This window comes from Microtus ochrogaster, chromosome 1, assembly GCF_000317375.1.
Source record: "Microtus ochrogaster isolate Prairie Vole_2 chromosome 1, MicOch1.0, whole genome shotgun sequence".
Lineage (NCBI taxonomy): Eukaryota > Metazoa > Chordata > Mammalia > Rodentia > Cricetidae > Microtus > Microtus ochrogaster.
Window position 1 is genome coordinate 59,379,910 of NC_022009.1, and position 12,914 is coordinate 59,392,823.

Here is a 12,914-nt window from a genome sequence, read left to right on the forward strand (position 1 = left end):
TATATGCCTACAGGAAGGTATCCTATGTATATACACCTATAGGAAGGTATCCTATGTATATATGCCTACAGGAAGGTATCCTATGTATATACACCTATAGGAAGGTATCCTATGTATATATGCCTACAGGAAGGTATCCTATGTATTTATGCCTACAGGGAGGTATCCTATGTACAGGAAAAGAGAGGAAGTCTAGAAGGCTGTGTAGTGCCCATGTACGAATGTGGTTATTTCTAAATATTACTGGTTGGCCTTCCTCCCATCTCTTCTGAATATTCTAAAGGTTTCATGATGACTCTGAAGTGATTTTATAATTTTAAAAGCTGTTATATTAACAAGGACAAGTAGAAATACCATTTTATGACATCTCAAGGAAAATTATTCTGTCTTCAAAACAGAAAATTTTTAAAGTTCCTCCAGGACTTCTGGGAGAAGCTGCCTTTCTGTTTACCAAGCAGTCTGAGGGCACAGTATTGAGATTTATGAAAAGAAGATAGGACTTGTAATCCCAAGATGCAGAATTGTTAAGAGCAGCGAAGAAGCACAGGCAGATCTACACAGTGAAGACACACCATCCCAACAGCGTGCACAGAGGCTCTTGCTCCCATGTCATCACAGCTTGCAGGAGAAGAGAAATGACTGCCTGCTGGACGGTGAATGGCAGTCTTTTCCAGAATATTCTGATATGCCTCCCAAGAAAAGGTGCTCAGGCAAACCAGGGCTTCTAAAAGCCGGAGTGCCCACTTATTTTTCCAATGCTTGACTTTAGATTTCTCCAAAGGAAATAATATATTTACTAAACTACCTGTAAATGTGTACGCAGGTAAAATATTTATTTGGGTTTGCTGTCAAATCAACAGATGCCTGCTCCCCCTCCCCCATTACCTTGAGACTGATTCAAGACAAGAGAATCAGAGGCTTGGCAGCTCACAGAAACAGAGTTCCCACCATGGCCCAAGGGTGCCGCCCTGAAATGGCTTTACTCAATGACTTCCTTTTTTTCACAATGCCAAGTGTTATTTAGATTTTAGTCATTTAGTAATGCCACACTGCACACATCAGGGTGCCTGAAATATCCCTTACCCGCTAGTCCTTTCATTTCCATAATAACCATATATCAATATCCATTTTCCAACCAAATTTCACCAGGCTATAGAAAGGAATCTGTGCTTCACCAGAGTTTAGAACATTACAAGGCAGTAAACAAGAGTCTCCAAAAATGTTTACTCATGTTATTAAGAATTAGAAAATCTTGTTAAAATTCTTTCAGCTGTTGGGAATCATAAGCAGCTTCGGGACATAGTGTCTGACATGTTCTTTTAAAGCAATTCCCTTTGAACAATCGTCCATATTAGTGGAGATATTTCATCCCAGGTAGCACCCTATGCTGCTTTTCAGTATCTGAGTAGTCAAGCTAGCTGTTTTTTTAAGCCAGAATGGAAAATAACCAACTTCTATAGACCTGTAGGGCTAAGATGGATTGGCATTCCCTGACGGCAGGAGTCACATTCACCATCTAGGAAAGGAGCCCTTTCCTGTGAGAACATAGCTGATAGGCTCTCATCCTTAAGTGGTGGGGAAAAGCAGAGTTTCATGGGTGTTGAGTGGGAATGGCTGCAGGAAGGTCACGTTGGTGCCTTTCAATCGGTTGTTGACGTAAATGACAGAGTAGGTCAGAAAGAGAGGATCATGGTGACGGGCACAGAAGTGAGCCCTTTGAGAAGGCCAGCTGTGGCCTCCAGTTGTCTAGAAGGAGTAACAGGGCTCCAGGGTGCCAAGAGCTGTTCTGGGCATATTAACGGTCTTATAGAAGGCGTGGGGTTTATCAAACGTCTTTCCTTAGAATGTTTCTCTAGGTTTGCTGTGAGCCCTAGCAGAGCCAGTTTAAAGGCTGTCCTTTTCTTTTCCTCCCAAGGTCTCTTTCAGGAAACAGACTACCCTAAAGACCTGTCTGGAGAAACAGCAAGCTCCAGGTGAGTGGAGGAGGTGATCTGGCTTCCAGCTACATACAATTTAACCTTGGGTTGGATTAACAGAGCTCAGTATCCGAAGCAAAAAGGTGACAGTTCTCTTTGAAACGGCCATCAAGCATCTAAAGAGCTGTGCTCAGTTTCTAGAAGCATGTATACTGTTAGAGGGTCATCAACAAACTACAATCCAGGCAAACGAGGATAGTGTGGGTGATGAGGTTCTGAGGAACACACCAGTAGATGGATGCGTGACTGTGGAATCTGGGAGCAGCAGAAGGGGGGGGGCTTGATGTCTCTCATATGACACAGTTGGGTGTCTACAGTAAGGATCAGGGCACCATCTGAGATACGGCGTGAAGTTCTAGTGAAGGAGATGGGAGATGTGGGCTTCAAGCCAGGGCTAACTCTGCTAGGAACTGCTCAGCCTTAGGGGCGGGCAGCTTTACTAACTCACCAGCTTCACGCCAGGAGATAACAGAGACACCTGTTGGCGTTGCTGCTGATGCTGGAATTTGTGCTAAATGACTGGGAAGATCCTGAAGTCAAGTGTGTGACTCACAGACACAGAATCCACCGTCCAAAGACCTCCCTTTAAACGACAGCTTTTAAATTCAAATTCCTCTCCACTGGGTCACGAAGAACCAAGCTCCCTGATGATCCATCTTCAGAACGAATGAACGCAAAGCCCTTCTCACATGCTGCTTCTCCGCACTCACAGCTAGGGAGGTCCGAACAATGGCAAAGCCGTGTCAATTATCTCGCTGACATATCCATTCAGTAAGGCCACTGAGCTATGATATAAAGAACACATGGCTTCCCCCAGAAAGCTGTTTTTACTTTGAAGGGCAAAGAGCGGTCTTAAACATTTTCCTTTCTAAAGTGTGAAGCTAACTGGAGGATACCCACCAAAACTATAAATAATGAACACCCTGCCTTAACTTCCATGGGAAAACATGGATTTGATTCTATATATGGAGTCAAAATATTTCCAAAAGAGGCAATCTTTTTTTCCCTGTGAATACCCATATTGTGATTAGTTCTAGACAGGACAAATTATTTTCTTGAAATATGTAGTTCATTTTAATATTAATCTCAAGGCAGCGTTTTTCATTTTCCTCTCTAATACAATGCTTGTGTGTTGCGAATTCTGTTTTAGAACTACAGATCAAGTGGTTTCAAACACAGGCATCTTTGAAGAGTGCAAAATAACTTCTCAAGTAAGCAAATAAAACTTTGCACTTGAAATCAGGCCTTGATTCATTAAAAATCTTAAACTTCTCATGAGAAAAATTAACATTTAAACCACTGCTGCTTGGCCAAGCACTCCACCACACAAGAATATGAAATATCTCCTCTAAAAAAGTACAAAAAGGACAAAACCACAAATGTGGAACTTCAATTAATTTAAAGCCCCAATCAGCAAAGAATAAATCCTTCGCAGATCTAATTACCAGCGCTCTCGGAAGACCCAGGCCGACTAGCCAATCTTTCCCGTGTTTGAACAGCTTGATGAACTAGGGGACTGATGGATATCAAGTCATTTTGTTTAATTTATAAATGGATTTTCCCCTAATACTTAAATTATCATCAGTACAACACAATGAAAATGGGAACATTCTGAATGCAAAGTCTATAAGAGTCCTGGAAGGAATCCCAATGAGGGCTGTCACCTCTGTTCATTCCTCTATACAATTGATCTAATTAAATACTGAGGGTGGAAAGGCAGCGGAAAATGTAGCCATTTCTGTTTTCCTTTTAGCCTTAATTTATCTGTTCACATCTTTCAAGTACCCTTCTGATGCTTAAAAGAAAAAGAAAAGAAACCAAGATTTCTGCAAATCCCTAACACTTTTAATTCTCTACAAGGTAATATTCAAGATGCCTCTGCCAGAGGGTAGATTTTTGCTGAATAATAAATAAATGTGTAAGAATAAAGGGGAGAGGGTGTTCCAAACCAGCAGATCTCCTTCTAGTAATTTGAAAGAGAAACCAGAGGCGCTTGGACCTTCTGGATGCATTGTTCAACTGAAATAAGATCTCTGGATTACACTTATTAAAATGTCTCCTTATTTTCAAATCTCTTCCTTATTTAATTACTGCATGGGGTTGAAAGCTGCACGGAATTCTTAAATACCCTTCGTCCTATTTATAGTCTCTCCACACGGGGACCTCGGGCACACTCATTCGACGAAGGTCCTGCCCACCAACCGCCAACTGCAAACACATTGAAACCCAATTCCCACCTGGCTCAGGGGTCTCTGACTGAGAGGAGGAAGAGGCCGAGCTGGCGGCGTCCTCTGCGGTGCCCTGTGAGAGGAGGCCCCGCCCAGGCGGGAGCTTCATGCCCAGCTGCTCTGCCATCTCCACGTGGTCCCCAGGGTGGACATAGTCAAAGACGCTGCTTCCTGTCAGCTCCACCTGGAGAGGGAGAGAAATGGAGAGAGAGGTGTCATGGGCTTTTCTGCGTTCAGGGCAGTAGCACAGAGATGCAGATTCGGAGGCGGAAAGGAAACACGCTCGGGCCCCAGTAGCAATTCCGGCTTCAAGTCTCCATCTTCAGCCACTTGAGGATTCTTGGGAGGGAAATGATATTCTTTTTCCCACATGTATTTATTTAGCAGTTGTTTAGCCCAGTTTCCCCCTCATACAGTGTTGTTTGCATAGGGCCAAAGCGTTCTGTGAAATGCGGACAAGTCTGCCTTGCGTTCAGCTGTTTTATCCACGCATCATCAAATACTTGTATGTTCGGTTGTCAACTGGATGATTGACTGAGACCTACAGTTTTCATGCTGAGAAGTTTGTGCTTTGTATAAAAACCATTTCAGAAACAGCTAGAGATAGCAGGCCAGTCTTTCTTTTAAATACACAGATTTCTAAGATTAAAAAAAAATACCCTTTTATTTCTATGTAAATTTAAATGTACAAAGTGCCATTTACAAATATATGCAAAGGCCTAATGTTTTCATTAAATATCACTCATTAGCTCTGTAATCATATGGAGAATTTTCCATGCAAAAGAGGTCAGCTGGGGTCTGAAGCAGACATTTTTTTTCTGCTGGTATCAGCTTGTTTTGCCTTCAATCTAATAAAATACATGGTACAGAGCTCCTTGAGGGCTTTAAAAAGGGTTTTTATTTTGTGTACTCTTTGAGCGAGGCTGCCTCCAAGTACAGCGGATGAATATGAAACAGCGGAAGAGAGGCCTGTATAGCTCAGTGCCGGCAGACCTGGTCTGTGAGTCTCGGTCACTGCGTGGGGTACAGGCAGAAGGTGCCAGCAAGGACTGGCCTTACCTTTCACCTCTCAGAGAGCTCAGACTTTTATCTCTTCCTGAGGCCAGCTGTAATGCTCCTAACAGAACGTCCTGCCTCATAGGTATTGCAGCAGGGGAGGCAGGTCAGAAGCAGGACAGGAGAAAGCTCTCCTTGGGTCACTAATGGGTTTCTCTGTCCTTTGAGCGAGACGGGCTCAGGCCAGCTCTTTGTGCCATGGAAGTTTGTAAAGCATCCAGTTTCTTGACATGTACTCTCCCACCTAAACCTCTTCCTACCTCGTTTCTCTTTCCTGTGTGATAGCCAGCATCTCTCTAAACTCTACCAAATCTCTCCTGCTGGGAAGGAAGGGAGGATAAACTGTCACGGAGAGCGGAACGCTCAGATCTATTACCCTCGGCACTGCAAGTCCCTTGTAAGATGATCACATCTACTCCCAGACACCATTTGATTAAAGTCTTAACAGGCAACACACCTTCAACATCTATCAATTAGCAGAGGCAGAACCAGGAACAGAGAAGGCAAAATTCAGTTTGGGTAATAGCTCTTCCCGAAAAAGCCTCGCCCAACTTTTCCCGAAACTGAGGTACTTTCTGCAGCGATTAGATTAGCCTCTCCTGCCATCTTACTCGGCTACTGAGCTGTTGCATCTTACTCTCTCCCACTCGGTCCTGTGACAGAGAGCGCATCGGGTTCACGGTGATCAGCTGCTACCCCCTGGGAGGGGGGATTACACGGAAATAATCCCTTTAATGTGCGCCTTGCCTCTAACCACTTCACATGGTAATAAACGGGTAAACGGACTTGGCGCAATTAAGAAATTAAATGAAACTAATAAAATGTGTGTTTTAATATTTCTTGATGGTTATTTTGTTTGGGGATTAGTGGATATGAGGAAGTCATTCGCTGCACATGGAGTCCGACCAGACTCTTCGCACATTCGTGTTTGCTGTCATATTTCTGTGGACCCTCAGATACAGACTGCAAAAAGGTGAAAACCCAGTGAAATATTTAGGGTGCTGGTTATTGAATATTCCTGTCAACCAGCTCTACAGAGAAGTAGCCAGGTCTCTACAACTTGCTTTGCCTAGAGATCCTTCCTTCCCAAGAAGCTGCATTTTGAAATACTGAGCAAGGTTAAGTCAAGTTGTAGCATGCCTTATTGCATCCAGGAAGCTGTGTGCTGATATACAGAGCAAGGTTAAGTCACAGCACGACATATTGTATAGCGGCAAGGATGACCTTCAGTGCCCTTCTGGAGGCTTACACTGAAAACCTAATATCGTTGCTAGAGAGATGGCTCAGCTTAGCAATTAAGGGTACAGGCTGCTCTTGGAGAACGCGGCTTGAGTTCAAGACCCAGCCACTCCATAGGGCAACTTACACAACTTGTGACCCCACTTTCCAGTGGGATCTGACGTTCTCTCTGGCCTCTGTGGTTACTGCACTCATATGCGCAAATCCACACTCTCACGTACATATACAATTAAAAATAAAGTGAAAACCCAAACAGTAAAGCCTAGAATTGATGGGGGAGTTGGCCCTGAGGATTGGGCGCTGCTATACCCTCCAGGTGTCTACTACAGTCGAGGCCATAGGGACGGTGGGAGACACAGGCTACTTGGAGTTGTAACCTGAATGTGAGGTCACAAGGTTCCCCTGTCCAGCCGTGTGGCCTTAGGCAATCCCTGGAACCTCCTTGGACTCCAGTCTTCTGGAGCAAAGCTGGTGACTGGCTGCTGTGAGGGACAATGGGGTCCCTTTCTCAGTGCATTCCGCATGGTTGGCTCCCCTGCTATTCTGGTTCTTGGGGATGATGCGGGGCCTGAGCCTCTAGAGCGGTGATGAGTCATGACTTACTTGCCCCACAGCTCTGTTTTGAAAACTCCATGAAACCCTGTAGGGGAGTCACTGTGTAAGAAAAATAATGCCCTCTAAATGCCTCCCTAGCCTGAATAGTGGAAATGGTTAGTGATCACGACAGAACTGGGTGGAGTCCGTTTCAGTGCCTCTCGCTTCCTGTGTGGTGTCTGTAGCTCAAGAGGCTGAGCAAGGAACTCTGAAACCCTCTGTCCTTCATCCTTGCTGTGTCCACAAGAGCATGCTGAGTTCTCAGAAGGGAGAAGGCTACAGACAGCTGGCCTGCCAGGATGTTTTGTGGTTGGACCCTTGGCCCTAAGGGAAGTCCAGAAGGAGGCTGTCTACACCAAAACAAATGGGGGTAACCAGGGGTCAATTTAAGGGTAACCAGTCATCAACAGTGTCACCCATCCCAATCATCATCTTATCTTGCTGGGCTATCACTGACATTTATTGAACAAAAAGGGTAGAGAGTTAGATCTAAGACAAAATCATTTTGATTTATGATTAATTTGATCAAGCTCTAATTGTTTGTTCCCCCAAGTGTAATTTTTGGCATTATGATTGTAGCACTTTAGTCTGTAAATGTGTTTCAATACTGCATTGTAATTATCTTTCCCTGTAAACCCTTGTCAGGTTCATTAGTAACCACACCCTCTTTTACAGCCCCAACTGAATTTGACTGAGGGTGTAATTATACAAGTGCTAGGAAACTCAGGCATTGAGGAATCCATTTAATAGTCTAGTGGTCATCTTCCTCGACCCCTTTGTTTCCAGTCTATGGCACAACAGTACTTAAGTGGCCAGTTTCCGACTTTTATCTGAATCAAGGCACACTCTACACAAATGATGACCCACCCTTTCAGATCACAAAGAGTGAAAACGTAGGGTAGTTTCATCCGGTATGATTTGTTGGTTGTATCCTCAGTCTTTTATTAGGATCTTCTCAATGGAAAATGGTAGCCCTTTACCTCAGTGGTGCACTCTGATGGGCTCAAACGACATTTTAGGCAAATGTAAGAACCTCTTCATTTTAGAGTAAGATCAGTCCCTTGGTGGTTGTACTTGTCCAGCTTTGGAAACAGACCCAGAGTCTGTTTGAACGGTTTTCTAAGCTTGAGAAGGAGAAAGAGGCATGGCCATCTCTACTTTCAACCACCAGGTCTAACGTTACCCCCTCGATTGACTCTATTTTGTTGTTCTTGTTTTGTTATTTTTGGTTTTGAGATAGGACCTTTCTAGTTCAGACTGGTGCTGAACTCATGATCCCCCTGAGTAGTGTCCACGTTACAGGCATGTGTCACATGCCTGGGGTGAGCAATGTCAAAAGGGAACTTCTTTGCAATGCTTAGAACATGTAAAAATCAACAATAACAAAACAAAAAGTAAAGGAGCATTTGCAGCTGCAGATAGGATTATTTATTGCCCATCATCTATCTGGAGATCTCATTTTGTTGAAACCCTTTCTGCCCAGATGTTCCCAGTCAGTGTTTCAGGACAGACAGCAGCCCACAGTCAAACTAAACTACACAGCTTTCCCTCAAACACACTTCATGATCTTTCAGCTTGCATGACATTTTCACACTAGACACAGGTGCTCTTGTAACTGAAGTTCTGTGGAAAACGTAAATACATTTATATAATGGTTTGACTTTCCCATGTGGGGTCATGTGCCCTGCTGGCAGCTAGGACAGGGAATTTCTTATCCTTTCAAACATCAAGCAAGCATGTCAGTAGCCATGGTTTCAGTCTCTAGAGTGAGCGACACACCCTTTAACTATATCAGTGTCCTGATGGGGATCCTCCTGGGATCAGAGCCCCCTTAACTAAGAAGGTTTGGTACATGTAAGGGACCAGCAGTGACACTAAGTCACCTCCATTGTGCAACACACGAGAGGATTTTGCTTTGAGGTCAAATCGGAAAGCCCATTTTTCAGGCATCTCTTTCTTTAAGAGATTTCCATCTAAGAAACAATACAGGGATGATTTTTATTACATAAAAACATTTTTTTCAAAGCCTCCCATTTAAGGCAGAAATGCCATAATCCTTTTGAAGGACACTTAAAAAAAATCTCTTGAGGACCTTGTAGTACTAATGACTGGTGCTCTCAATTGGGTCCTCTTCCAGCTTGGCCAACTCCACAGGGGACACCAATGATGTCTGGAAGTCACTCTCAAGGGAGACTGTGCTGGTGGGAGCTGACTTAGAAGCTAACTCCTAGGTTGAGCCATCAGCTCTGCCAAGAGACCTCATCTTCGTTATGAAAGCCCGACCTGGGATAAGGTAGAAATTCTATCTCACCACAGCAGGTTAGGATTTGCAGTTTTTTGGGGGGTCACATTTGTGTTACCGAAGGATAATAAAGTGATAAGGGAATAAAATATAATAAGATATGATAGCTTGATTAGCACAGGTTTTCTTTGGATTTACTGGTATCTTAATGCCATCTTCATAGCTTCCTACATACTGCAGAATTCTACTGAATATTTATGAACTGTTTTGACAGAGAGTTGATGTTCTTTACTGCTGTGTCTCATTCTATGTGTTTGCTGACTATCTGAAGGGAAGAAAAAAACACATAAAAGCCTTGGGTCTGTTACAGAAATACGTGTATAAATTAGTAGAACAAGAAGAAAGAAAGGTTCTGTATCAGGACGATGAGGTGGAATGAAAACCCTTTCGGCGTCATCAAATAAGAAAACGAACCCACTCCGCTCAGAGATGCGTTGCCAGAGTTTTCCCTCAGAAGAGCGTGCGCCAAAAGATACCGCACCGTGTGTTTATTTTATCCCCAGAAATAAACATTTCGGCCCCTGCGGGAATCGGCGAGGCCAACTACATTTTATTTCTGTTTTTATTCACTCTTCTACAACCCCCAGAGTATCTGACTTGCAACAGCAGCATGCCAAGCCTTACTGTAAACCCGTTCTGAACCCGATGAGTAGGGCCAGGGGAATGCCATGATGTCCCTTCATCTCCAGAATGAACAAGGGTCTCACTGACTGTGGAATGAAAGAACACACAGCAAGTTTCATAGATGCATTCAGACTTGACACAGTGGCTCTGGGTAGGAGTATCTCTACTTCTGTGACTCTAGTGCCTGATAGGTAAACTTATCAGTCCATAGTTAACATGGTTTGCTAAGTATTCAGAAAAGCGCTTATGAGGACTTCTGCAGAGTCCAGATTTCCAAGTGAAAATGCTTAAATCCTTACAGGAATGGTCTCAGTATAAAACAGACAGCAGGGTCTTTGAGATTCTTCCATTTTCAGCCAATGAATGGTAGGCAGCATCACGAGTCGTCATCATTATGAGTCAAGTGTACTGATATCAGGTCACATTATGGAAGCAGTGGTTTAGGGCAGTCTTGGTACGTTGATATTCTTTCTCGTTCACTAAGAGGCCCCAGCTCAAAGAAGAGAGCAGAGAGTTTCTGTCAGAGTGGCCACTCCATCAGAAGAAGGAGCCAGAGATATGTGACCAAATCAGGAGAGTTTAAAACCTGTTTTTCCAGGTTGTCAGAGTTCGAAAGTTTTAAAGTGTCTGAGGGGCAGGAAAGGGCAGCTTGGCAGTATTTATCAGGGCACCAGGAGGGAAGAGATACCAGGGGAGGTTACATCACAGAGAAAAGGAAAAGAGCATTAGCAACAAAGTTGCTAAAGTCAATCCCTCTTTCTCTGAAGATCAAACGGGTAGTAAGATGTCACTTTGAAAGCGTCTTCATTACCTTGGTGGTAAGGAGACCAATCAACATAAAATACTTGATATTGGCATAGTTAATCCATTACCCTCAAATTTTCCACGCTTCACTATTTGCCATTTAAATCAGGATTCACTTTGCAAAGACAGCCTTCCCTATTGGCGCACCTCAAGTTTTGTTTAGCTGTTGTTATCCTTCTCATAGTTAACATCTGCCCTCCTCCCCTTTTAGATCATGTGAACAACAGCAGCAAAGGCAAAAAATTTTATTAAGATTGGAATTTAACAGAGTTTTCAGCTCAGAGAATGGTAACTGGATTAGGGAAACCATAATAATTCCAGGCTTGAGTTTTCTATTTTGAGAATTCATACAGAGTGACTTTTATTTTATTCTAGTCACAGTAAAACTGCATGGCTTATATGACTAAAACCTTGGATATGGTTAATGCACACAGATGATAATCACATAAACCATAATAAATAATAAAATGCACACAAACAATCTAATTAATCACTCTTGAGTTTTAAAGGGGCACACTATGAAGGATTACCAATGACATTCCTTGCTAAGAGCTCAGGAATAATGTTTAAAAAATACTAAAAGAAAAAGGAGAAAGAAAAAAATGAGAATAAAATATAAGCAACAGAAATCTAACTAGGTAAGCTGAACAGAGTAATTTATTCCTACATCCAGAGAAAGCCACCCAAAAGGTGGCCCCTGCTCAGCCAACACCTTGGTATCCCAGACTGGACCAATGTGCGCATGTCACAGGCTCTCTGTTTAAAAAAAACCGTGCTCATCTCTTCCATGCCTTCTAAAGAGTTTTCAAAACTTCTCTTTCCAGATAATGTCAAGTGAACTTAAATAGCTTAGCTGCTGGAGAAAGTTGATGGTTGAGTAGTACTTGAGTATTACTCCAAAGAAAAGAACAACAAAAAATAAATTCCTCTGAGGTTACATAGTTATTGTTCCTTCTATAGCCTTCTTCGTTGATGTGTTCAGGCAAATCTTGGGAAGCTCCTGGGTGTCATGTGGAACGATGGCCTTGGCATATCATTTCTATGGCTGTATTTTGGCAGCTGGAACTCTTTTGACTATGTTGGCTATTTTCTCGGAAGTGGGACCATACCCTGCACATCGTTAGGTGCTGTTTTAAAGGAATACATCGAACCCACACATTTTAACAACAGGTTGTAACTTAGTCTTGTTACAATATGGAACATAATTACAACTGGCTAGCGAAGACCATCTGCCAGAAGAATTGGGTCTTCTCAGAAGCCAAGAGGAGTGTGTGTTCTTAGGATTTCTGGAGGGCAGTGTGGCGCACGTGAGGAAGAACATGTCCTTCTGAGAACTCAGTGTACTGTCTCACCAGAAAAGCATGCTACTTACACATGATTAAAGCTAAAATTTTATTACATAGTCACTTATGCCACTTTTTCTTGAATTTTTACAAGAGCCATGCTGGCCGCAACATGATAGCCACACACATGGATTATGGTTGCTTCTGAACTATAATGAACTGGTAAGTGTAAAATCGCACCAGACCCTAAAGACTTAAAACAAGGCCAAAAAAGTAGTGTGTGTGTGTGAGTGAGAGAGAGAGAAAGACAGACAGACAGAGAGAGAGAGAGACAGAGAGAGAGAGAGAGAGAGAGAGAGAGAGAGAGAGAGAGAGAACATAAAACTAATTTAGTTTTTAAAAAGTGGCTACTAAAACATTTTAAATTCCACGTGCTGTTTCCAGTGCTTCTGCTGGACAGTGCTGACCTGGAGCACAAATCCCTGGACTGAAGCACTAACCAAGGTACGATGAATATGGCAGGAAAGACAGAAGAAGGAAACAGCAGAAACAGGAGCGCTTCTCAAATAAAAGAACTGAACTTGTAGATTTAATCAGTCAGTCAAATCTTACCGATCGCTTCTTTGAAAGACTCTGTGCAGTTATGAAGGAATGAATAAGAATTACAGCAAGTACCCAGCCCCCCGGGGTTTATGAAGTACTGTGGACCCCTGCAGAATAAGAATTACAGCAAGTACCCAGCCCCCCGGGGTTTATGAAGTACTGTGGACCCCTGCAGAATAAGAATTACAGCAAGTACCCAGCCCCC

General features: G+C 43.1%; 1 protein-coding gene across 4 annotated transcripts in view; it reads right to left on the reverse strand.

Moving 5' to 3' along the window:
- Positions 1 to 12,914, reverse strand: part of Npas3 (neuronal PAS domain protein 3) — an 817,920-nt gene that overhangs the window by 113,755 nt on the left and 691,251 nt on the right. For all 4 annotated transcript variants that reach the window (XM_026781883.1, XM_013347258.2, XM_026781890.1 and 1 more), the window contains one exon: positions 4,214 to 4,388. In XM_026781883.1, coding sequence (XP_026637684.1) covers positions 4,214 to 4,388 — 175 coding nt within the window. The remainder of the gene's footprint in view (positions 1 to 4,213; positions 4,389 to 12,914) is intronic.